At 39.1% G+C, this 26,214-nt stretch overlaps 3 protein-coding genes across 4 annotated transcripts in view; 2 read left to right on the top strand and 1 right to left on the bottom strand.

Moving 5' to 3' along the window:
- The window catches only part of LOC121960118 (centromere protein P), a 105,787-nt gene extending 105,455 nt beyond the window's left edge, over nt 1-332 (bottom strand). The window contains exon 1 of the mRNA XM_042509730.1: nt 84-332. The gene's annotated coding sequence lies outside the window, so the exon portion shown is untranslated. The remainder of the gene's footprint in view (nt 1-83) is intronic.
- Nucleotides 333-581: 249 nt separating this feature from the next.
- On the top strand, nt 582-13,445 carry nol8 (nucleolar protein 8). Of its 2 annotated transcripts, none has more exons than XM_042509666.1 (18): nt 582-639; nt 1,650-1,797; nt 2,218-2,280; nt 2,573-2,651; nt 2,885-3,041; nt 3,686-3,978; nt 4,735-5,003; nt 5,824-7,241; nt 8,014-8,208; nt 8,292-8,417; nt 8,533-8,623; nt 9,312-9,450; nt 9,571-9,654; nt 10,992-11,302; nt 11,382-11,523; nt 12,385-12,446; nt 12,737-12,819; nt 12,993-13,445. In XM_042509666.1, the coding sequence occupies exons 2-18, from the start codon at nt 1,677-1,679 to the stop codon at nt 13,050-13,052; spliced, it is 3,693 nt and encodes a 1,230-aa protein (XP_042365600.1). In that variant the 5' UTR covers nt 582-639; nt 1,650-1,676; the 3' UTR covers nt 13,053-13,445. The 2 variants fall into 2 exon arrangements, with proteins under 2 accessions (XP_042365600.1, XP_042365608.1); XM_042509674.1 differs by lacking the exon at nt 582-639 and adding an exon at nt 847-884.
- Nucleotides 13,446-15,512: 2,067 nt separating this feature from the next.
- Nucleotides 15,513-24,200, top strand: gpr37l1a (G protein-coupled receptor 37 like 1a). The gene is made up of 2 exons (XM_042509685.1): nt 15,513-16,308; nt 21,681-24,200. The coding sequence occupies exons 1-2, from the start codon at nt 15,637-15,639 to the stop codon at nt 22,704-22,706; spliced, it is 1,698 nt and encodes a 565-aa protein (XP_042365619.1). The 5' UTR covers nt 15,513-15,636; the 3' UTR covers nt 22,707-24,200.
- Nucleotides 24,201-26,214: the final 2,014 nt, after the last annotated feature.

Genomic DNA, 26,214 nt, shown 5'->3' with positions numbered 1-26,214 from the left:
ATAACGTCGAATTTGTTAAACAAAAGTAACTTTAAAGTGCTGTAATTTCATAAATAATGTAGTAATAACGTAATATTTTTCACCTGGTCGATTCTCGTTTCTTCTCCTTGACAACCAAAGCAGTTCGGAGCCTCGCGCCCTCTGGACTCTACCACTTTCCACGTATTGGAGGGTTGGATGAAACTATTTCTGTGACCGAGGGTCAAACTAGTGCGCGTCTCTGTAGATACAAACACCGCAAATGTTTACGGATATCTATTTTAGGTTACATTAATGATTTATTATTGCTAATACGGACTAAGTAAAAACATGGCCGAGCTGTAAATTGTGAGAGTCCCCCTCAACTTGGAGTGCGTATCTGTCACAGCTGTTGGTGACCCAGGTTGATTAAAATGGTTTGAGCCAAGAGAAAAGTAATTATTCCTGCATTGAAAGACCATGATAATATAACAAATTAATTTTTTTAAAAAACGGCACCTTTTTTTGTATTTTATTTTTATTCAGTGATTTTTTTAAAGCTGTTGTTGGAGCTCACACAGCGGAACGTTTCGGTTCTGCGGAAACAAGCACGGAAGCGAAAGTCGGCAGGAGTGCAATCCCGGACAGAATTAACTGTAACACCAGCTGGATACATGTGAGGTAAACATTCGTTGACTTTTTCCTGTCGATATATATTAAATCGTGCGATCGTAATAACTCTGTCAGGCCAGTTATACCTTAATTTAATTACAGACAGTAATAGTTTCAAGCTGTGTGCTTTAGTTCCTTTAAATATTCAGTGAAGATCTTCAGGTAGAGCTGGATGGACACGTTAAAGTCCACTAGAAACTACAACTGATGCAGTCAAATACTACAGCTCTGCAATAAAGCCTATCTTCATGAAGGTTATAATTTTCAGATTTTTCAGAACTGTTTTAGAGAGGTGTTTATTTAACTTTATGTTCATTTAGGAGGCTGTAGTTTGTTGTTTAATCAACGCGTAGAAGGGCTTAATAAATATTAGTAGTGCAGATCCCCTTTAGATGACAAAGAGAGACAAACTACTTTCCTTTACAGGTCTGAGTGATGATTCCTAAAGCTGTCACAAATCTCAGAGCACTATCATACAAAAATATATATGAATAATCCACTCATAGACTTTTGTTGGACTCTCTTAGCTCAACCACCAGTCCATAAAATGTATAATGAGAATCAGACACTATTAGTTTGACAAGTAAGTTTTCACATGCAAGGAATTTGCTTTGGTGTTTTGTTGAATGGATGTCTCAATAACAATAGTGTGAGAGAGGAAAGGGGATAAACAAGTGCTGCAAAAGTCAATAATCATAAAAATGCAATAGAAAGCTATATGATTATGTGTAAATAAATCTATTTTAAAATGTAATAAGCTGTATAGTGTTCAAAATGAAGAGGATACAAGATATAGATTAAGGAATGTAAAATGTTCACTTTTATGAAACAAATAAGCTGTAAAATTGTCACTAAGTAAATATGTGGTGGTCAATCAAGAAATCATTAAGTAATCAGACTTTTGGCACTGCTCAGTTGCACAATTTTCACTGAACTTTTTGAGTAAAGTCAAAGTCAGCATGAGAAGATGAACCTATAGGCAGTTTGTTTGCTGATCCTGGTGTTTGTTGTCTGTGCAGTGACGGTGTTGTCGTGGAAACGGAGCGATGAGGCGGCTATACATCGGCGGGTTGAGCCACTCAGTCACCCAGAAAGATCTGAAGGATCGATTTGGAAAGTTTGGAGATGTGGAGGACGTGGAGGTCCGGACCAGGAGGGACGATGAGGGTGAGGAGCTCTACAGTACATATTATACACACTGAGTCATACTTCAGCCATGATGATGTCGTCCATATAATCCATTAATTGTTATGCTGTATTTAATGTTTTTACACTTTCTAATATCTTAAACATGCTTGAGATAAATATGTACATAAACCACCAAAATCAGCATGGTTATTATTTTGTGACATTGTTGAATTAAATCCCCTTGTTACATTTAAGTAAGCTCTCATAGCTGATATGTACGTTTTTTAAGTATGTGGTTTATGTAGTTAATGGATAATCAACATTTTAGAGACTAGAAACCTTCTAGGGTTCCCTTCAGTTGTTGTTGCTGTTGTGTTTCCATCAGACATAAATCATTATTAGTATTTGTTTTCAGTCTCAGAAACTTGCGTGTATTCTGACTCTTTTTCTCTCCCGCAGGTGTTCCTTATAAAACCTTCGGCTACATTAACATCAACATTTCAGACACCGACCTGAAGAAATGTAAGAGAACTTACCCATTCATCTGACTCATGTCATTTTGTGTCATTCAGCCTTCAAGTTGTATTTTACCTAAAACAGGAGAAAATACTGTGAATGTGGGGAGGTGATAAACTTTGTAGATCACTTTTCTGTGTATTGAAACAAAACAGACTCAGATAAATCGCTGCTCAATCCTGATTCTGGAGAATTGTTAAAAAATGTTTTTTTTGTTTGCTTTACCTTGTATTAACAATAGCTGACATCAGAGCTTGTGTTGTATCATCAGTATGAGATCAGTGTGTTTCCTCTGCAGGTTTGACGGTACTGAACAAATCCAAATGGAAAGGAGGAACTCTGCAGATTGAAACAGCCAAAGAGAGTTTCCTGCACAGGTACAGTCACCATGAAAGACGTCAGACAGTCTAGAAATAACACAAAAAGTAATCTGGAAACTCTCAATATTCAGATTACAGGTGATTCTTAAGTTAAAAGTGGCTCCGTACAGCAGCAGAGAGAATATAAAGTGTTTAAAAATCCACTGCTTTGAACCACACACTGATAGTCTTGGATGACTGATTCTTCCTGATCCCGGTGTCTGCTGAGTTTGTGGTATTTGTGTCTTCAGACTGGCTGAGGAGCGGCAGGCGGCAGCAGAGCAGCGTCTCCAGCAGCCTGCAGCTGAGGACAACAGACAGAAGCTGCTGGACTCCATGAGCAAAGCCGGCGTGGACAACTTCACCATGAAGGCTGCGGTGCCGGGGACCGAAATACCAGGACACAAGGTAGATTTATCCGCTGCTTCCTTTTTGTGTCAACATCAGATCCAGGAGAGCCCAAACAGGACTTGATTTCTTTTTAGGTTGATAACGACATCAGTAGCAATCTAATAAAAAATAGAACTGTTAAATTTTTTTCAACTTTGACATTGTAAATAAAGTAACTATGTAAAGGAGACACTGTTTTGAAATGTATCAGTGCTGATGTTTCAGAAATATTGAGGCCCCCACGTTTTTGTTTTCCAAAACTCCTCATACAAAAGCAGGTAGTCAAATAACGGCAGTCTTTAAAACAGCTAATTTAGGGGGGTTTGTTTGTTTTTTGTTTTTTGCGGGGTGGGTTTATATAAGCTTCTGACTTTTTGACTTTGCCTGACATTTTTTTTTTTTGTTTTTTATTCAACTGGATTTTATGCCGTTTTTAATTGTGTATAAATAAACTAAACAATACAAAACAAGGCTGCTTGTTAATCCAGACTGGATTTATAAAAAATAAATTAAAAAACATTGAGGAGGAGGAAATAAAAGTTGTAAGCAACACTGATTTACATGATAAATTCAGTATAATGTACATCTGTACATCACTAATTCCACCAGTACAACAGAGTTTTTCCATGAGGGTGGAGGTGCTGACTGTCCTCTGTTTTCAGGACTGGGTGGTCAGTAAATTCGGGCGAGTCCTCCCCGTCCTGCAGCTCAGGTGTCAGAAAGGCAGCAGAGCTCGAACCCTGAAGTACGACCCGTCCAAATACAGCCACAACATCCGCAAGCTGGACCGGTCCACCGAAAACCAGCCCACACCCGTCACCCAGCTCACCTGGGAGGTGCAGGGAGGCGATGATGACATCAGCAAGAAGAGGCGGGGAGAGTTTCCTCCGTATGAGCCACCGAGACGCAAGAAGAGTCGTACAGATGACTCCCAGCATGCTGTGGGCAGAAACAGGTAACAGTCTGATGTTTAAGCTGTTTACAGTCTGGAGTGAGGTTCCTGCTGGTTTCTGTAACTCCTAAACCTTCCTGCTGGTCTCAGAGATTTTCACATTTTTCCAGTCATATCCAGATTTGTGTTAGTTCTTGGGATTCTGAAACGTTCTCCAGCAGTTCCCAAAATTTTCAGCTGATTTCTGATAGTGTCTGACATTCAATATTTTCCAAAATCTTGTTGAGAGTCTCCTAGCTCCTTCAATCCCCAAATGTTCCCAGATGTTTCCCAGATTTCTGCTGGCTTCTCTATCATCCCTGCTGGTTTTGGGTTTTACACATTTCCAAGCTGTTTTTCAGGATTCTTAAATCTTCCTCATGTTTTCCGTAATTCTCACCTGATTCCCACTTAGGTATGATAGGTTTTTTTATGGTTCTCATTATTAGAAAAAAGGGTTACGTTTAACATAGAAACTGATTACTTTCTTTTATTCAAAATCTTTCTCTGGTTTTTGACTAATGTATTTTATTTCCAATGTCACAGAAACTATATTAGATACATTTAGTGCACGACTGTAAAAATACAGCACAGTTACCAGAGGTGTGGACTTGTCTCTAGACTTTGGAAACTTTTATATTCATTATTTAAGGTCAGCTTAATTCACAGTGACTCTGTTGGTTTTTATAATTTGTTGAAGAACAAGAATGAATATTTTAGTTCTCATAATTAAAGTTAAGGACTCATCAGCCCGTCTCCTCCCTGTTATTGTCCCCTCAGATTAAAGCAGATTGTTGAGCCTGTCAATCACAGCAAGGCTCATCAGTTCACCAACGGATATGAACCAACGGCAGACCACAGACCGGCTCAGCGGAGGCCGCCACGTTTCACTGACAGTGATGTCGATTCAGACGAGGAAATACGCAGAATGGTGGCGGCTCAGAACACCTCCCATGCTGCACTGCGGCAGGAAGAGGAGGAGGACAACCTGGAAGTGGTCGGACTCGACTACTTGGTGAAGTCTGGGCGCCTTCGTGAGCAGCAGAAAGGTAACAGTCCAGACATTTTTTTAAGAATTAGAATTTGTCTCATCAGTGTTTCTTTTAAAGAGATATCGTATGTTACAATTTTTAAGAGAATCTACTGATGCCTGTGAGGCTGAACATTTGGTAGCACTTAGTTTAAGGGTCATTTCACCCAAATTACAAAACAGATTTGTAATTTTTTCCCTGGTGGGACTGCTAATTTGTCCACCTTTCCTATGATGTATTACACAGTATTAATTTATAGGTCTAGCTGGGGTTGCGACAATAGATAAGTTTCAATGTTAATTACTCCGTTGATTACTTTTTTGATTAAGCGATTAGTTGTTTGATCTATAAAATGTCAGATGATGAGATGATGTCCCAAAATGTCTCATTTTCTCCACAATCCCATGAAATTCAGTTTACTCTCACAGAAGAGTAAAGAAACCAGAATTATGTAAAATACAGAAGCTGGAATCAGAGAATTTAGACATTTTTTTTTCTAAAAGAAAATCTGAAATGATCAAATTAGTTGGCAATTATTTTAATAGATGACAACTAATCGGTTAATTGTTGCAGATCTAGGTTTAGCTGTAATAACCAATATGAATAATGTTTAAAGAATGAAGATTAGATAATATAATGTATACAATAAGAAAATGGAATAAGAAAACTACTCAGTATAATAGATAAATAACTAGATAATAGTAGCTCTCAGAGGGTTTGTAAATTTAGAAAGTGAAGATCAGGATGTGTCCAATAACAAAGCAAAAACTCTTTTTAACATGCTGTAAAAATGTGGCAAAATGTGAAAGAACAACTTTTTTTTCTTTGGGGTTTCAAGGAGGTCAAGATGATGAAGAAGAGAATGGCTACGACTCTGCAGACACAGATGAACTCTTCGCCTCCAGGAAACCTCCTCCTCCTCCACCGCTGGAGAGACTGATGCTGCCCACTGAAGAACACCTCTCAGGAACCAACACAGACAGGAAGAAGAAGACGAAGAAGAAGAGAAGTAAAGCTGGAGAGGAAGAGGATGATTCGGCAGAGGAACACATCACCTCCACGCAGCGGAGAGGGCAGGCGGATAAACAAAGTCCTCAGAAGCAAAGTAAGAAGACGACAGTCCTTCCTGTAGTAAAACCACCTTCCTCAGAATCAGATAGTGATGGGGATGATGAAGACGATGATGAGGAGGAGGAGGATGAAGATGAGGAGGAGTTAGAATCAGCTGATAACAGTTCAGACTCTGATTATGAAGCCATGTTTTCTAACGTCACCCGTCTGGAGATCTCTCTGGCTGATCTACAGAAGCTCGCTGAAGAATCCCAGCTGACCTCTGAGACTACAGCTCCCAGCATCCCCGGAACCTCCTCGGTACAAGAAACTGCAGAACGTCCCGCTCCCAAAAAAGGCACCACGCCGGAGGAGATCCTCGCCGCCATCATGGAGGAGGACAGCAGCGAGGACGAGCAGGTGAAGAAAAAGAAGAAAAGAAAAGCTGTCGTGTCACCGGCGCTGCCTGCCTTCCAGGGGACGAGAGCGCTGAGCGAGGGATCGGAAACAGACGAGTGTCAGAGGAGTCAGAAGAAGGAGGAGGAGGAGGAGGAGGAGGAGGAGGGAAGAGGAGGTGAGGCTAAAAAACAGAAGCTGGACTCTAAAGCTCCTCAGCTGAACCACAGAGCAACAGACAGCAAAACCAGCGGGCAGAAACACACAGAAACAGAGAAGGAGACTTCAGAGAGCAGTGAGGAGGAAGAGGAGGAGGAGGCAGAAGAGGAAGAGGAGGAGGAGGAAGAGGAAGAGGAGGAGGAGGAAGAAGTGGGGGAACAGGAGAAAAAAGCAGAGGTGAAGAACAAGGCTGAGAAAGCTGGGACATGTTCCTCCTCTAGCAGTGATGATGATGAGGAGGAGATGAATAAGGCCAATCAGACTGTTCTTACAGCTAAAGCTGCAGCAGCCTCTTCATCTTCATCCTCAAACTCCTCCGCTGAGGAAGAAGAGGATGAGCAAGAGACAATCACATCTGGAGATGCTGTGAAGGCAGCACCTCCATCTGCTCCTCACAGTGATTCCTCTTCCAGCGAGGAGGAAGAGGAGGAGGAGGAAGAAAAGCAGGCTCCTCCTCGGGTGCCTTTAGGAGCAAAGGAGGAAGAGGAGCGGCAGAGGAAGGCCAACCTGAGGAGGCTGGCTGCCGTCCAGCAGAGGCAGAAAGAGGCTGAAGAACACAAGAAGCTCATCCAGGGAGCTCTGTCCAACCTGGTGATTGTGTTCATTAAACCTATTTAAAAACGTATTTTTTAAAAAATCAATTTTTTTGAAAGAGAGGATATTTTGTTCAGTCCTCTCTTGGATGAAATGTTTGAAAGATGAATGTTGAAACATATTATAAACAAATTAATTAACTCCTGACCTCAGAAACAGAATAGTTACGTTTAAGAAACAAAACAGATTCATTCAGTTTGTGTTCAGGTTGTCTGTAAGTCCTTAAAAAGTCTTAAACTCAATTATAGAAACATTAGGCCTTTATTAGGTCATATAGTAATAGTGTTAAATTTACATTTTTGTGAGGTTTTATTGGCACAAACACTTGAATTTCTTGTCAAAACTAGTAAAACTCTTCTGCGTGAAAGTCCTCAATTCGGATGTTACAAATCTCTAAACCAAACACTGAACTTAATACTGTCTTTTTACTGTATACTTGCACTTACCTGTTGGTAAAATGTATATTAACTTAACTGACTCTCATAACCAGATTTCTGCAGAAGGTCTAATTATTCAGTGGACTACATATGTATTACTTACCACTACACTTACCTGCAATGCTTGAATAAGAAAAACATGAATTGTCCAAAAATCAATCCTAAATGTGTTTGAAAATTATCTTAAAGTTCTTAAAAAGCATAAATGTAAGTGTCACCTCTAAAGACAAATATTTTCTACTTGTTAGTAATCAGTAGCGTATTTTCACATCCAGCTGATTCTAACATTAGCACTGATTTGAAGTTTAACACACATTATTTACCTTCAATAGGACGCTCCAACAGCAGGAGCAGGAAAACATATCGTCTTTGGTTCTGATGATGATGATGAGGATGATGAAGATGAGCAGCAGACGACCTCAGAGGTCACCACGCCAAAGAAGACGCTGTTCCAGGACAGCCAATCAGAGGACGAGGCCACAGATGATGAGGCAGCCGTCAGTGAGGACGACACCAGTAAAGAAAAGGTTGGTGAAGAGTTACAGGTGGTTTTTAGTTTAGTTTACCTGTGAAATGCCTGAATTTATTCATTTTGTGTGTGTGTGGTCAGGTGCGTCTGAAGCCATCAGGTCCTCAGCTGTTTGCCGGCAGTGAGGATGAGGAAGGTGCAGATGAAGAGGAGGACAGCAGCAGGTTTGACATCAGGCCACAGTTTGAAGGTCGAGCAGGACAGAAGGTGGGAAACCGAGTTCGCACAGTGCTGCTTCGTACACTCACATATTTATATTGAAGTACACATATAAATAGCCTTCAAATGCAAATCTATAATTGTTTGTTTGTATGTTTACCAGCTGATGGAGCTGCAATCTCGCTTCGGGACAGACGAGCGTTTCCGAATGGACTCTCGCTTCCTGGAGGAGGACGAGGACGGAGAGGAGTCAGGTGAGGATGGTGGTGATTCACTCTGATCAACACAGAAACAAAGAGAAGATGTTTTTTTCTGAAAATGAAGCAGAGGTCTGATATGTTGATTGTGTAAAATGGCTGTAAATTAAGCCCATACATTTGTCCTTTCCAAGCATAGTAATGTTAACTAACCTTTTTTTCGGTGGTGGATGTATGTAGGTTGACTTTATTTTAAAACAGTCAGCAGGTTATTTGTCCGTTCACCTGTCTTTCACATTGATTTGTTCTATTCTAGACCAATTTTTATTAATTTTTTCACAGTTTTAGTTTACTAAAGTGATTTTTATTTCATTTTTTATCTTGTTTTTGCCACAAAAAAGTTCACAAGGGAATGCTTTTTGATACATGGTTTTTGTATAGAAAATTAATTCTGCAGTAGCAGAGCTCACAATAAAAAATTGTTTTGATGGCGCTAAGAAAGATAATGAGGATATTAAAGTCTAGGAACTTCTCCCATAGAAGTGGAAATGCCTCTCTGACCATGCAAAAAAAACCCAAACATTTCCAGCAGATCTGAAAATGCTCATTTATCATAATAGAAAACTTTTAAGTTAAATTATGTTTACTCATTTATCATGATAGAAAACTTTTAAGTTAAATAATGTTTTGCCGCTGCTGCAAGATTTCTCATCTTAATTTAGTAATCTTTATTGTTATGATTTAGAGAAAAAGAAGAGTGTGACAGAGGAAGAGGAGGCTCTGGAGGAGGAGAGGAAGAAGAACCTGTCCATCCTGCAGAGCGTCCTCGGCAGCAATCAGCAAACCTGCAGCAGCAAGACGACCACCAAGGGCAAGACCTTCAGGTCAGCAACACACACTCACACACTCAGAGTCTAAAGCACAGAGGCCTCTGAACTAGTAGATTTGATATTCAATGAATACATCAAAAAAGGAATTTAAAAATAAAATGTGTGTGTTTGCAGAGACGTCACAGCGCTGCATTACGACCCCAGCAGAGAGGAACACGCTGCGTTTGAGACCAAAACTGATGAAACCAAGAAGGAGAGGTATGAACATGGAAACTATGAATGCACCGAATCTGTATCAGCACTGACGCTGATCTTATTAACCAGATGAGATATCTGCCAGACGTGACCAGTCCACGATTCTGTGTTTTTGTTGTTAACAAATCCCATGAAAAGAAGCCTGTCTGTGGCGCTCAGCCCCAAACTCAAAGGTTCCTACTGACATTCAGACTCATCATTCAGAATCTTTAAAAACAGCGAATATAGTTTGATTTTTAAGAAATGCTCAGCAATTTCCTAAAACAATGGATACCACAGTTTGTACTGCAAACATTACTTAAACAGAAGGAAATAGTTCATATGTTGGAGACTGTTTTCAGCGTTGGATTAATCCACATTTGATACCCGACAAATGTAGGAGTCAGAAGCTCCTGCAGAAATTCTCATACTTCTTTTGTTTTAGTATTTCAGAGTGCAATGCTTAATGGCCCAAGAATCAGCAACAAATAAATACAAAGTTATAAGATAATTACCTCAAAATAAGCAGCAACAAAAACAGAGAGACAAAAGTAAAACACAAAAAACACCCCAAGAAGGTGTTAAACAAAATCAAATACATTTTTTTCTGTAGCTTGATTTTATATATATCACTAATAGAATTAAAAACATAGTTATCTGGACAATTTTCCCTTTTTTGGGGATAATATCCCCAAATCTGCCCCATTTAATTTTACAATCCATTACTCATTTTTTGCAGGATATTAGCAGGACATTTCTTGCCAAGTTGCTCCTTATGTCTTTTTCCATCTTTTTGAAAGAAATCAAACCAATTTTCTCAGGATTCAAAAATTTAACCTTCAGGCACCCTGGAGCCTCTTAACATGCCTGCCTGCAGACAGTAAAGGACTCTGAGGCCTCAGAAAGTACCTAAACCATGACCATGGATGAAAAATAGTTTTCCAGAGCAATCAATATCACAATAAAGTGTTTAAAAAAGAAGTGAAGGGGTCTGAATGCTTTGCAAGTGCTGTATATAGAGAACAGGATGGGACCCAGGACTGAGCCTTGTGGCACTCCGCATGTAAAAGTTCATGATGACTAAACATGCTTATCAACTGTGACGGAAGTTTTCTGTGGAGTCCTGAAACATTAACATAAATCCTGTGACCAACGGTGTAAAATGCAGCAAAGATGAGACTAAAGTGATGCATTTAACACTGATACTGTATGTAGTTAAAGGGTATTTTAACCTTGTAACGGAATAAGTTCAATTTAAAGTCTTCAAATAGAATAACCACTAAAGTATACTGCATCATGTCTACATTATAAGTTGTACCTTTTCTCCAGTAAAACTGTTATGTGACCTGTTGTCATCACAGCAAGGCGGCCCGGAGGAAGAAGAGGGAGGAGGCTCAGAAGCTCCCGGAGGTTTCTAAGGAGATTTACTTTGACGTGTCTGGCGACCTGAAGGCCGTGTTTGGTCAGACGAAGGAGGATGACGTCGCTGGAGAAGACGAGAAGAGGAACTGGGACCAAGAGGAAGAAGAGGAGGCTGAAGGAGGGAAGGACGAGCAATCAACCCCGCTGTCATCTCTGCTCTCAGCCGATCCAAGCGCAGAGAAAGTGGAGTCGTCTGGATTTAAATTCTCCTTCTTTGGAGACGACGCGGAAACAGGAGGTGGAGAGACAGGTAGGTAAAATGTCTCAGATATTTATCTCAGACTGTCAGAGGAAGATTTGTTTCTCTAATTCTCACATCTTTCTGTCAGAGGAGTACAAAGTAGAGAGCATCCAGGTGCCAAAGGTATCATGGCAACAAAACCTACGTTTCCATGACAGCAGCTCAGATGAGGATGAGGAAGAGCAGGAGGAAGAGGAGGAGCAAAGTAACATCGCCGTTACAACCACAGAGTGAGGAAAACTGTTCTATGTGTGTTTTAAAGTTTCAGTTTGCTTCAAATGAAGCAGATTGAGGGTTCCCACTGTTATGGAAAACCCTTGAAAAGTCATGAAATTCACATTTTCTAGTACTGAAAAACTCTGAATCTGTAAAAATCATTGAAAGTTTTGGAAAAAAAGTTATAGAATTTAGTTTTGTGTAATGAAATAATCTAATACAGTTATCTTCGGTGAACAATATGTAATGTGACATAACGGCAAATTAACTTTCTGTAGCTGATGTTTTGTTTACTATCACGTACAATTCTTCATTTTTTTCCCCTCACGTTCTGCCTCCCCTTTAAGTATACCCTCTGACTGAAATTTGAATATGATATGTTTAAAAAATTATTATGATAATTAAAAACTCATGAAAAAGCTTTGAAAATATGTCGATGAAAATGTGTGGGAACACACGTAGGACATGTTGTCTTAACTACATCCACAGTCAAAGTTTCCAAGAGAGCTGCAACTAATGCTTCATTATCGATTACTCTAAGTATTTTCTTGATAATCGATTATTAATTTGTCCATAAAATGTTACAAATGGCTTCAAAGTCCTTTTTTTAAAAATCTGAAAATAAGCCCAAAAGCGAAATACATAGATTCAAATATCGTCTATGACAAAGAATTCAAAAATTCGGACTTTTCTGACTCCAGATTTCAGTTTCAGAAAGTTACAAAACACGTTGGTATATTTGAAGTAAACTGAGGCCTTAATACTTACACATAGACCTATATGACTTCATTATTATGAAACCAGACTGTTTCTAAAAATCAATTTCAGTTAACACCAAATGTCATCTGTGTGTGTGATTGTGTTGCTGTTCACAGAGAGGAGACTCCTTCAAAGAGAGAGCTGTTCTTCTTCTTCTCTGAAGACATCAGACTGAAAGGTAGGATGAAGTTTATAATAAAAAGTCTTACCACTATTTTATATGTTAACAATCAGGTTAAACTTAAAATACACCTGAAGTGTAAATCTATAGTGAAAACACTGCAAGAATTAGTCCGTAGTAGCAAACATTAAATACAGCCGTGATTAAAAATGTCAATCCTACAATATATATATATATACGCACAATCTATAAAGACACAGGTCACAGAGACCAAGATGAATCATTTACATTTTGTATTGTTACATTAAGATTTAATGAGCTTTTTCTGTGTGTCTTTCCTCCATCAGAAGGCCCCAGGTTGTTCTGTCGCTCCTCCCACCTGGAGGAGCAGAGGGAGCAGTGGGAGGAGAGGAGGAGCGAGCTCAAACAGGTGCACGTCACTTTACACTAACTTAGTTAGTTAACTCTCCTTCTGGAGTATCAAAACCTGCATAATTTGTAAAACAATATGGATGATATGTGACTGTGTTCATTATTGCACACTGCACAAAACTTTATAAAAATTTGATCACAGAGAATGTAATCACACCTCTGCTTTCCTAGGAGTACCGCAAAAAACACAAGGACGCCCGGAGGAAGCTGAGGTCCTCCCTGAAGAGTTGAGAATTATGGGAAGTGAAGTCTCTGTGTTTCAGTTTATACTCACTGGTCTGGACTTCAGAAGCTGCAGGAGCTGACAGATTATCTTTCCCGTCTTGGTGCCGTTTTGTGCCTCAGACTGATTTAAAAGTCAGCGGGAGGGAGACCAAATGGCAGCTGAAGACAAAGACATCAAGTGAAAGTTAAAGATTATCAAAGTATCAGATTTATATGTTTATATTGGTAAATACTCAGATATTTTGTGATCTTTTGGTTCATGAGGTTTGGTTTCTTCGTTAGTTGCAAAGGAAACAATGCTGCCAATTAGCAACAGCAGCCGATCGCAGATTCAAGAGAACAAAACCTGTATATATATATATATATATATATATATATATATATATATATATATAATATATAGTCATTTGTCATTCATTTTCAGTTTTGGTCTCCCATACATCATCATCACATCACCACATCACCTGTGTCTACATCACTTTTGGGGCACTTCTGGTGTCAGCTGGCTGAGATCTGCTTTCTCAAACTACTAATTAAGTTTTTGGTTTAATCTGACAACTTTTTGTCTCATTGTGGAGTTTGGTTTTTGCCTCATGCCAGTTGATTTGATAAGAAGTTCAAGTGTCACTATGTGCTGTGAAATAAAGTGAAATGAGATGACATTGATGACATTTGAATGTGAAAAAGCTTTCAGTTTGTGGTAATAGAAATACACTCAGGCGGCGTTTTCACCTGATATTAAGATGTATTTTGGGTGATGTGATCACAAGAGTACAGCGTTAAATACAAGAGTAAACGAAGTAACCGAAGACGTGTTTTGATCTGATCACTCAAATTATTTGCCGAGTTGGACGGTTTGACCACATATCTTTTGTCCAGCTGACTAGAACTAATGCAGTCGAAATACAACAAAACCTACCTTCAAGAACGTTATAATGTTCATTTTTTGAAGAGGATTTGAATCAACTTATTGTTCATTTTTTTAGGCTGTAGTTTATCTACGTTGATTTCACTTTATTATTTTAATGTTCTGATGTAATTGTTGTTGGTGGTATTGGTAATTTAAAAGCAATAAATACCCAGATACCCAAGAGATACCCAAATCCCAGAAATCACTGACTTATTAAAATTTCACTGTATTTCTTTTTAGGACATTGAGTGAAAAACGAATGACGTATCAGCCTTATAAAGGGCCATCATTTGTAACTTAAATTTGTAAAATGTAAAGTGCCTTCCGTGTGTTTAAAAAATGGCCTCAGTGTCCTTGTTGATCGTCGCCACAAACTAATTGTCATGCAGTGAACCATCCCAAACACAGAAAATACAGGCACAGATTACAGTCTCAGAAAATTTTTGCGTTACACGCTTCTAGTGGGCTAAAAGTGATGATTAAAAAACATTACCTCTGTATGAATCTCTGTTGCTTTTGAGGAAAATCCTGCATCTTCAAAGCAATAATGTCACCCCGATCCCAGAAGTTACTGACCTATTAAATTTCACTGTATTGTTTTTTTCTCTTTGTTATCAAATCTAGGACATGGAGTTGAAACCTTTGACATATCATTATGAAAAGCCACAATTTATAACTTTAATGTGTAAAATGTAAAGGGCTTTTTTTGTGTCACTGAAACTGTTTTAAAAGAAAGCTGAATCATGGCCTCAGTGTCCTCAGCTGGCACAAACTAATTGCCATGCAGTCTGAAGCAGCTGCCTTGTTTGTCTCATTCTTAAAACAAAACATTAATATTACTGGTTTCTCTGTATCTGAAATATCATTTGCTTGTTTTTTTTTTTTTTTATTCAACTTAATTGAAAAGACAGAGCAATACAAAGTGGGACATCATAAAAAGCACAAATTATCAAAAAAGAAGTGACAAACTGAAATTGAACAATAAAGGGGAAAAAACACTTTAAAATTATGTACATAAATTACTAAATATTAAGTTGAAATAATGTAGGGTATAATGTATACTTTTCTCGTTGTTTACATGTTCAAGAGACCTCATTAAACTTAAAATATAAATCATAAAAACCTTTAAAGAGGGAGGATGATTTTGCAAATTTAGATTTGCGAATAAGAAATTGACCGAACAGGTTGAAGAGGTTTTTTATAAAGTTGAAGGAAATGGTTAATGGCCATACATGTACATACACGACCTACTTCCGTTTACAAAATGAAGACAATGATTATATACTTATATCATGTTTTATACTGTGAAGTTTTGATGCAAACAAAGCACTTTCACCAAATATTTTTTTAATAAATATGTATATTTAAACTGAACTTCTGTGTCATCTCTAGAAACAAAAGGACAGGTATAATTTTCTTTCATGTTTACTTTTTACTTACTTTGAAATGCACAACCGGAAGCGCCGTGTTGTACTCGGTCCGTCTTGATGTTGATGAATAACAACAAGTGCAGGAGTGAGCAGCAGACTGGAAACTTCATCAGGACCGGGACGGAGGTCGGACTGTGACACCATCAGATTTATGGACTTTTTTTACTCCAGGAGTCTGATATTTGTAGCATCACATGTCTATGACAGAGAGCGGTAACACGGACCTTTTACATTCACTTCAGCGGTTAAAATGAGTCCGGTTTTGTTCGTTTTGCTTGTCTGTCTGCGGACCGCGGAGCTCCGTCACGTCCACAGAGCCCACACCGCCCTGGAGGTTCAGTCCGGGTCCCGGTTGGAGACTCAGCGGGAGGAGGATGCTGGACCGCCGGCTGCGGGAACACAGGAGTCTCCCTCCCCGGGCTGGACTACTCTACACCGGGTTGAAAGTTCGCGGGTTCCCGACCTGAAGCGAAGCGCGCGAGGAGCCAAAGATGGGAATTTTAGGAAAAAAGACCCGCACTCACCGAGCAGTTACGGCCCCCCGCGACGGTACGACGACCCGAGCGGTTACTTCACCACACCGCGGTTACCCGAGTCCGCCCGGCCGGGTAACTCCTCGAAAGAGTCCGGGTTGGGGCTCCTCAACCCGCTGTTCCCGGTCACCGACGGCTCCTACTGGGCGTACGCAGTTATGCTGCTCGCGCTCGTGCTGTTCGCGGCGGGCATCGTAGGGAACCTCGCGCTCATGTGCATCGTGTGGCACAGCTTTTACCTGAAGAGCGCGTGGAACTGCATCCTGGCGGGGCTGGCGTTCTGGGATTTCCTCGTGCTGTTCTTCTGCCTTCCCGTGGTGGTCTTCCACGAGCTCACCTTGAAGAGGTTGCTAGGAGACCTGTCCTGTCGGCTCGTGCCCTATCTGGAGGTGAGGAGTTGAACTTTTTAGGTCTAGTTTATTTAGTTAACTTTATTTCCCGAAATACTACTATGACGAAAAGTTATCAGTGTACAATTACTACGTTTTTATATTCACAATTCTTTTATATTATTATGTTTTATATGTATTATATATTTAATACCGTAATTAAGAAAATACAACAAACAATTGCCCATGTCCGTTTAAATAGGATGAAAAAAAAGACCGAAAAATACATTTATTACAAAAAATATAAGAATTGATATATATATACTTTTATTTATTTGTTTTTCCTTAGGTCAGCACCATTAAACCTTAAGTTTTACATAGTTGTATACAATTTACACCTTTCAAAGGTCTGCAACCATCTTATCCCAATTAGTCCTATTGATGAGTTTATTGATTATTTATTTTTGATTAATTGTGCTGTCTGTAGGATAAAACGTGATGTAAATAGTGAAGAATATATATCCATCACAATTTCCTAAAAATCCAAACTTTCAAATGCCTTGTTTGTTCAACAAATGATCCTAAACTTAAAGATAATTAACTATCCTGTATAACAGAGAGAGAAAAGCAACAAAGCCTCACACTGGAGAACCTTAACCAAAAAAATCATTGATGTTTTTAACTGGAAAATAACGTAAGCAATTGAGGGTGAGACTTAAAAAGTTTTCAAATGTTCTTGAAATTAACCAAAACCCAGATATCATCCAGCCAAAGTAAAGAAAACAGATGTCAAACAAGTTCGATATTCAAAAAAACTTAATGTGATGATAATCAATCACTCACTAAGTCTGCCTCCACACTGTCAGTGCTGTCTTTAAGCCCCAAAGTTAAACTCATTGTAAATGTTTTCCAGTTTAATAAAGAGACGCGCAGGTCTGTGATGAATGGCCTGTTTGTTTCTTGTTGCTCATGAGTTTCAGACTCAGAGCAGTCTTTGCTTTAAACAAACGCGCCGTTATGGGCTGTTGGCCTCTTCAGTTGTCTGTTATGAACCGTGAGTGAAGGCCGGCTGGGCTCTGCATGAAGCAGCTCTTCGTCTCCGGTTCACAGAGCCGAACAAAGAAACACTGAGGCTGGTTATCAGGGACTGGGGTGTTTATTTACTCCAAACCAAAAATATTTTATCTACAATATCATAATTCAAATAATTATTGTCCATTATTGAAAAGCTGGAGCAAGGGAATGTTTGGCATTTTAACTGTGTTATGAATAACACATTATTTTTTCAGCTGTAGTCATATCTGCTGAAAATTTATTAAAAATATTGTTGGTTTATTATTTTAAAGATTAACTGATTTTGTCGTTTAGACTATTAATATTAGGGGTCAACTGATATTGGTTTTTCAGGGCTGAATCTGATTATCATTAGACTGATAACCGATATGCATTTACAATAAAAAATAAGAAATCTTTCTGACAATATTTAAAATTTGGAATATAATAAACTCTGACATAAAACTTTGTTTAAATGCCTTTAGCAAATGTTTAATCAAAAACTGAAACTTTCAACATCATACACAGAAAGTTTCCAGCAACTTTTTCATAAAATCAACTGAAAATTAAAAAAAGAAGAAAAATAGCTCCCTGAGGTTTTACAAAGTAAAAGTTCCTAATCTGTCCATCCCTAATAAATATAAATTTTATACTTACACCTAAACTGCTTACTGTAACTGCTGCACTTGTTCATACCATATATATCCAATCATATTTAGCCTACGTGTTGCTGTTTATCTACATACATATGCCTACATTATTCACTTCTGGTTAGATACTAAACTGCATTTCATTTTCTCAGTACCTGATAATGTGGTCAGGAATATGGAGTTTCTAACTAAGATGCAATACCTTGGAAATATCAATATCAGAAACTATTTTTGATATCACAGGGAGATTGACATTAAGATCGTGAAATTTAAATGTTTATTAAAAGATAAAAACAATCAGACTACAACATGACCACAGTTACTTTTTGTTTCTTGGTTATTTGTAGAGAGCAACAGAATGACTGTAGTAAATATTAACAATAAGAGTGAAAAAGTGCAGCTGGTACAGGTGTATCAATACCATGGCAAATGAGTACTGAAAAGTGTTTCAAATATTCAGAATCGATAAGTATCAATAAATTGATATTTTTGACAATACTGGCACCTGCACTCTGAGCCATGACAATAAGGTAAAATATAGTCTAATTTGATGTACAGAATTTGAGAAAATATCGAAAAAATATCTATCCTAGTTTGTCTAAGTTAAAGGTCACGTCTTTAAATTTTTCAGACCAGAAGTCAAAACCAACAAATTTTCAGTTGACAATAATATAAAACATAAAAAGGCAGGTTATCCTCATTTTTTGTAGCGATCAAAATAATTGCTAGTTATTTTTCTGGTGATTTACAAATCGATTAATTGTCCAATTGAACCAGCTCTAAATAAAACATTGACTTATAGCCTGTCCTGACAGTCCAGAGGTTAACTGATATCACACACAATTGGTAACTTGTTTCACTCAGTTTCCGTCTTCATCTTCAATCAGTCAACTCAACTTTAGTGGAGGGGGCGGATTCAAAGGTCTGGACGCCGGCAAGTCCTGATGATGTTTTTTAAAGCTACATAATTGAGTGAGAGGGCGAGCCAATCAGCAGCTCAGTTTGGCGAGCGCCTCGCAGAGTATTAATGCAGAGCTCTCGCGGCCTCTCGGTTTTCCATTGTTGGGTTTTCAGTGGCTTCATCTGTTTCAACATGGACTCTGGCGGCCTGCGGAGGCCTTGTTTTTGTCTCTAGACCTGCTCCAGACGCCTGCAGAGCTTTAAATCACTGAAGTGGAGTTTTACTAATTTGTAATAACAGCTTGTACGAAGCAGTGTTTAACAAGGTCAGACTGCTGGCCTCCATTCTTCTCTGCTTCACCTATTTGTATGCTAATGAATGCATCTCTTGCTAATTAATTAACGTTTTTAAAGTGGTCTTTAGCGGTTTGTACTTGCTGTATTGAGCAGTGTTTAAAGCGGGTCAGGCTGCCAGCTGCCCCTGTGCTCTGTTGGTTAAAACTATTTTCATGCTAATTAGAGCTCTGTGTTAATTATCTTGAGTTTTGTCTTAACTGTTTGAGGCCATTAAGCACTCACAGAGGGAGGACAAGTCTCTGTAATGATAGTCTGTATTTTTGGCCAAATCCGGCAACTTTAATGCGCACGAGGCACCAATAGCTGTCCCCAGTCTGAGCAACATAATGGCTCTCAATTCCCCCTGTGACTCCTTTTATTTCCCTGTTTCTGTATTCTGCACAACAAAGCAGAGGAAAGCCTTTAATTTGTCCCTTAAGCAGCAAAACTCCTTCCTGTGCTCAGTTTAAAGCGTGCAGTCTTGTTTTGTTCTCAGTCGTGCTCACAAGTCACGTCTGACTGGAATCAGAGCAGCAGCGTAAATGAATACAGTTCAAACCTGGAAGTAGCTCTGCAATACAAAAAAAGTAATATTGGACTATAGATGAGGTGGTTTGAATTATATTGTAGTTGTACTGTTTAAAGTCGGGCTGGCTATCAATGGATTTTTTTAAATGTCAACACAGTACCAGAGTTTTAATACCAATACCAAGCATTTTTACCTCTTTGTAGTACCACTTTTTAAGAAGGCAGATTTTATAAAGAGTTTATAATAGGAGCCGATATTTGGCATTTTGCTGATTATCTGTATTGACATTTTATTTTAATGAGCACGGGAGGAACTTTTACTTTGTAAAACCCCAGGGAGCTATTTTTTATTCCTTAATTATTATTTTTTTATGTTTAAATTTCACTTGACTTAAAAAACAAAGTTGCTGAGAACTTGCCGTATATAATGTTGAAAGTCTTGGTTTTTATTAAACATTTACTAAAGACATTTAAACAAAGTTTTGTGTTAAAGTTTGTTATATTTCAAATTGAAAATGTTACCAGAAAGATTTTTTATTGTAAATGCAAATGGGTTCCAAATATTGGTTATCGGTCTCATTAACTACTAATAATCAGTATCGGCCCTCAAAAACTGACATCAGTCGATGCCTAGTTTATAAGTTGTTACTAATGCTCTTATCTTTGGTAATGTTTTCAGTTATTTGGCATAAATAAGAACAACATTGAGGACAAATTTGCAATTGGACCAGTTTCACTCTGGAAAAGGGCTCGAAAGCCCAGAGACCAAAGTTGTTTTTTGTTGGGGTTTTTTTTCACACAACTGTGTTTGAAAAAAATCATTTTGATAAGAAAACGAAGACACAAGCCTGTGGTCATAAAAATGTAAAATAAGAAATTCAACTCTATCACTGGGAGAAACACCACTTCTTATATAGATACGGACACCAAAAAGCTTGCTACAGGGAGTCAGAGAGTCACATCTGACAAGGAGGGAGTCCACATAAGATATTTAGTAAAAACTTTTATAATTTGTCAAACTAGAAAATAAAAAAATGAACGAACCAAACCAAAACCAACAGTGCAGGGTGGATATCTGCTGGAGGAAGGGAGAGAACGAGGCAGCACCTCATCCAGCTTTTACAGCCTGGGAAGGCCCAGGTGAGCGTCATTAAGCTAATGAGCCTCCCATGTCAGCAAGCTGCCTGATGACAAAATTAACAAAGACAGAGACAGTGGCTAACAACCCCCCTCTTAAAATCAAGGTTCAGCTGTGTGTGAAACACAAAACATCAATCAGAGCAGGTTTGTTGGGGGCCCAGTAAATAAGACATTTTTTCTCTGAAACAAACATGAAATAATTAAATCTGATGGCACTGAAATCCGATCCTTAAATCATTATTATATAAGTGCTCATATGTTGAGGAGAAACTAAGAGCAAAACAGCAATTTAAAACTGATTGCCTGCAATTTCTCTAACTGCAGGCAATGTAAAATTTCCTGCATGCACCTGTTGAAAATCGGGGGAGAAATGTGTTTCCAAGGAAAAGGATAATACGCCTGGCCAGCAGGGCAGTAAAGCAAAGACACGCTGTGCAGTGATGGGCAAATTTTTCGGTCGAAGGGAAACCAAAAAGGAGCAGTGAAGGAGTTTGATTCTAAATTTGTATTGAGAGCCTGTTTTAACATTCTTTTTAGTGTTTATGGAGAATGTTACCTTAACTTTAAGAGGAACTTTCTGGGAACTAAAAGAAAACTTGCCGCTGCAAACATTACTAAAACACTGCATTGGTTGTATTGTGCCATTTTCAGAATGTTTTTACAACCAAATATTGCTAGCTGGGATGCTCCAGAGGGATCATCACCTGAGGATTTTTTCTGAACATGGCATGAATGGCTCATACCTGATCTAGATACAAGTTTCTTCCCCCAGGACCATGTGCCATTAACCTTAATCTCCACGTCTTTCTGTCTTTTCTCTGTCAGGTGACCTCTCTTGGTGTGGCAACATTCAGCCTCTGTGCTTTGAGTATTGATCGCTTCCATGCAGCCACTGGCCCCGGGCCCCTTCAGACCCCAAAGGTCGAGCCCTGTCAGTCCATCCTGTCCAAGCTGTCCGTCATCTGGGTGGGCTCGATGGTGCTGGCCGCCCCTGAGCTGCTGCTGTGGCAGCTCCTTCAGGAGACCGTCAGCCTGCCGATGCTCCCCACTGACCAGCAGCAGAGTCAGCCTGGGGCCTCACTGATGGCTGCCTTCAGGGCCCGAACAGACGCGTTTAAGGTGGACATCTGCGTCCGTGAGCCGTCTGTGGAGCTCCCAGAGAGCATCTACTCTCTGGTGCTGACCTACCACGAGGCCCGCATGTGGTGGGTCTTTGGGTGCTACCTCTGTTTGCCACTGCTCTTCACTCTGGCCTGCGATTTGGTGACGAGGCAGGTGTTAGGCCAGCGTCTCCCACAGAAACCTGCCAGTGACAAGTTGACCAGCAGATGCTCCTCCTCCTCCTCATCTTCCTCCTCGACAAAGAAAAAGCAGCACACGAGAGAGCAGAGGCTGCGCTCCACTGTGATGGCACTCACAGTCTTGTACGTCATATGCAACCTGCCAGAGAGCATTTGCAACATCACCCTGGCGTATGTCTCCGTACACGTGTCCGCTGCACTCCCGGCTCTGGCTCTGCCAGCGCTGAGCCTGATCGGACAGTTCCTGCTGTTTGTGCGTTGCTCGGCGACGCCAGTGTTGCTGCTGTGCCTGTGTCGCTCGCTGGGCCAGGCCTTCATGGACTGCTGCTGCTGCTGCTGTGAAGAGTGCCTCCCCGACGGCAACTCCTCTTCCTCCTCATCTGCCTCAACCACCGCCACCTCCAACCTCTCCTCACCCACATCTCCCTCTCCGACCTCCCTGTCTCCTTCCAGCAAAGATGAGACGATGAAGAGTCTGTTAGCGACAGAACCAGCAGTCTGCTACGACAGGGCGAAAGAGTCCTTAGCAGCCATCGGGACGCCCTGCTGAGGTCCAGAACTGCATTGAACTACATGAAACTTAAAAGGATCATGTAGGTTTATTACAACTTGGGTCTTATTTTGGTAGTTTTGTTAATTTCGTCCATGTTTACCAAGTTAGTCGCAGAGGTCTGATAATTTCTCTAAAGTCGTCAAAGAAACGTGGCAATATATTTGGTCATAGCTCTAATGACGCATGCAGAGGACATTTTGGTCTCGCGTATTGACGTCAATGGACAGATGTCACAGCCTGTGATTTTGTAGGTGATGTCATTGAACACTCTGCATACATCAAACTTGATGTCATACCCAAGTTTAGTAAGATCAATGTCGGAGAGTGTAACTGCGCTAAACTTGGAAGACCTCAGCCTCATCGAACACTCTCACCAAAGTGTTGGACCTCAGTGATGCTCTTGTGGTTGAACGGGAGCAAATCTTTGCAGCAGGTTTGCTGATGAAGGGACTGAAACCAGGAGAGTGGAGGCTGTTATAGCCGCCGATTAATGCCCTCGTGATTTTGGAATCAAATGCTCAAGTAACTGTATATCAATTTGTTGGGTTATTCATGCACTTTTACTCATGCAGTGTATCTCAACCACTTTATTTGGCGATAAAACTAGCCTTATTCAAGGTAAAACAGCAAGTACAGCAACGTCAAAGATAAGTAAACTTTGATGGATGTTGACCAAATTGAAGCTAATGTGGAAGTGCCTTAAACCTGCATTATTTCTAATGGCCATTGGTTGCAAAAAGAAGTTTAATTCAAGTCAAGTCTGACAAAATGACCCTACGTCTCACTTGATTTATTAACCAAGTAAACATTTTCCTAATGAGTTCAATTACTAGTTTCTCTTCAATACAGCATAGTGTTAATTTAGTACATTCTGGTGCCTTTTAGGGTAAAAAAGATGATAAAGCAGGGTATGCTTTGGGGCGTGGCTACCTTGTGATTGACAAGTCATTGTAGCAACATGGCAGTGTAGCATTCACCCCTCGCTCCTTCACAGCACCAACCTCTCACCCAAATATGGTCACTTCTGGCTGCAAAAACACAAGATGGTGAAGGCTGAAATGCCACACTTGAGGCTTCAAAGCAGGAGTCCTTAAACCAATGTGTGATGCCACAGTGTCCGCTTCTTTTATACAGTCTGTGATGTTGAAATTGTCGACTTTGTTTCCCATTCCAGCTGAAGTTTTTTTAAACTACAGATTTTTCTGAATGTTTGAGTGCTCGAGCTTTCTTAACCTGTCAAACTTTGTTTTAGTGAAATTACTGTTTTCTCAGACTATTAACACATCATTACTGACAGAAACAATGGACAAAACTACCAAAATAAAACCCAAATTGTAACAAATTTGAATAATCCTTAAATCTAAGTGTGTATGAACTGAGGGTGTAGAGCCACTGTAGGAGCAAAGTTAGAGTTAGATAATCATGTACAATATAGAGTATGTTTTTTTGTTGTTTTTTAAGGAGTTTAGTGTTGTTTACATGTGATGGATTTAATCCTGTTTTTTCATAGGACTCATCGTTTTCGTTTTTTTCATGTTTTAGTTATAAATAATCTCTAATGCTCATTCAGGATATTTGTATTATTTGCTCTAAGTACTGTATGAGATATAAACACTGGATAATTTGAGTTTAGGGGTATTTTGACTAAAAATAGGCACACTGAGACTTTGGTCAGCAGACTGACAGACTGCTGTGAACTTTTGAAGTTTGTTTTTTACATGATTTTGCTGTTAAAATGCAATGAGATCAATCAATCAAAATTTTGAAGCTACGAGAAACAAATCGGTGTGAAGTTTGACTTGTTTTATTACATCTGGTTTAGTAAAGTTTGGACTTTCTTCAAGAAAAACGGTTTTGCATGATCTGTGAGTGATTCTTTTTTACTGTTTTTTTTATGTCTGGTATGAACTTAAACTGATAAAAACAGAGTTGCTGATAAAATCTCTGTCTTTGTTTGCAAAGACTTTTATTCTACTAATAATTGAAATAGAAATGGATGTAATGGAGAACTGTCAGCAGATTAAACTCTAAAAGTGCTCTCTTAAATTCAAATTTTTCATATTTTACATTTAAATATTTTTTATGGTTGGTTTTCCTTTTTTTGTCCAGTTTAGTTTTTCATTTTTGTAGCTGGAGAATAACATCTTAAAAGACTTTAATGAACTTTTTACACCTGTTTGAGTAATGTTTGCTACAGTGACTGAGCCTATTTAGAAAAAATGAATGTGAGGCTTTAATAAAGACTGATGTCTTCAATAACAACCAACATCTTTGAGCTGAGTGCCATAGGCAGACCAAAGAGGTCAGAAAGAATTCAGATAAGAAGTAACACAGTTTTGGTTTTGGTCTGCACCTGGGGACAATAAGTAATTTTTTGTAAAAATTACAGTGTTTCTGGGAATTTTCTGTTCTGGGGAAAAAGCAGAAATTTCCTCAAAGTGTGCCAACAGATAAACTAAAGCTTTATGTATGTTTTTTTTTAAAAAAAAAAAGTCTAAAATGTATTTATAATTATCTGTAAAAGATTAACCTTTCTTTTTAAGTATTCGATTTAAAAGCTGCAGACATACAGGTCTAGTTAAGAGTTTAGTAAAATCTTAAGCTGCCGAGCATGAGCACTTAAAGTCAGAGAGAAAACAAAAAAAAGAGGAAAGGCAAGAAACTAAACAATGGGGAGGGCTGAGGAGAATTATGTTTTTCCAAAAAAGAAAAAAAAAAACAGAGACAGGAGACAGATGGGGCAAAGAAAAGTTTGTTCCTAAACAAATGCAATGTTTTACTGAACATCTGAACACTTGGAAATCCTTATGTGGATTCTTTTTATTTGGAAAAAGCGAGGTGGCGGATGTTGACTCTGATCTCCAATGGAAGGAATGCTACGCAGCAGAGCTCTCAACACCCACTGAAGAAAGCGGTTCATGCCTGACTGTGACGCTCCTTTTTGTCATTATTCAATTACTGAAGGTCACAGCTTCACAATAACAGTTGGCCTTTGAGTTTCTGCAGACATAATAAACACAGTCACTCTGTGACCAGTTGCTGGGGAGAGCAGACAAGAATTCCTTGCTCACCCGATTATTTCTCAGCTTTGTCTTTTCTTTTTTTTTAATAAGTTGATGAAAAAAATGTTATTCATTTCTACCAGCAAATAGTTTCTACAGCTTTGAATAATTACTTGTAATATGAATCCAGAAAGCCACCTTGTTCATTTAGTACTGAAAAACCTAATACACACAGTCACATAAAAGTAAAAATAACAAAGTATTTTTTACAAATTGTGATCTATGGAGCTCCTGACTACTACTGCTATTACTACTACTACTACTAGAATTACTACTGCTACTGCTGCTGCTACTACTACTACTACCACCACTACTGCTACTGCTACTACCCACCCAAGGACACTCAGCCTTAAGGAAACCTTAAACTTAACCTAAGGTGCTTATCTGTCACAGTCTCTCTCCTGGTGCTGTGGAATTATTTCCACTTACTCCACCCTCACCTC

The sequence above is a fragment of the Plectropomus leopardus genome, chromosome 2 (genome assembly GCF_008729295.1).
Source record: "Plectropomus leopardus isolate mb chromosome 2, YSFRI_Pleo_2.0, whole genome shotgun sequence".
NCBI lineage: Eukaryota > Metazoa > Chordata > Actinopteri > Perciformes > Serranidae > Plectropomus > Plectropomus leopardus.
Note: the sequence above shows the minus strand (reverse complement) of the source record. Positions and strands in the feature narration are given on the sequence as shown.

Excerpts from the sequence above, each read along its gene's own strand:
- nol8 (XM_042509666.1), top strand. The coding sequence starts at position 1,677 with ATGAGGCGGCTATACATCGGCGGGTTGAGCCACTCAGTCACCCAGAAA. Across the intron at positions 7,242-8,013 it reads AGGGAGCTCTGTCCAACCTG|GACGCTCCAACAGCAGGAGC; the intron begins GTGATTGTGTTC and ends TACCTTCAATAG. Across the intron at positions 8,418-8,532 it reads AAGGTCGAGCAGGACAGAAG|CTGATGGAGCTGCAATCTCG; the intron begins GTGGGAAACCGA and ends TATGTTTACCAG.
- gpr37l1a (XM_042509685.1), top strand. The coding sequence starts at position 15,637 with ATGAGTCCGGTTTTGTTCGTTTTGCTTGTCTGTCTGCGGACCGCGGAG. Across the intron at positions 16,309-21,680 it reads GGCTCGTGCCCTATCTGGAG|GTGACCTCTCTTGGTGTGGC; the intron begins GTGAGGAGTTGA and ends TTTCTCTGTCAG.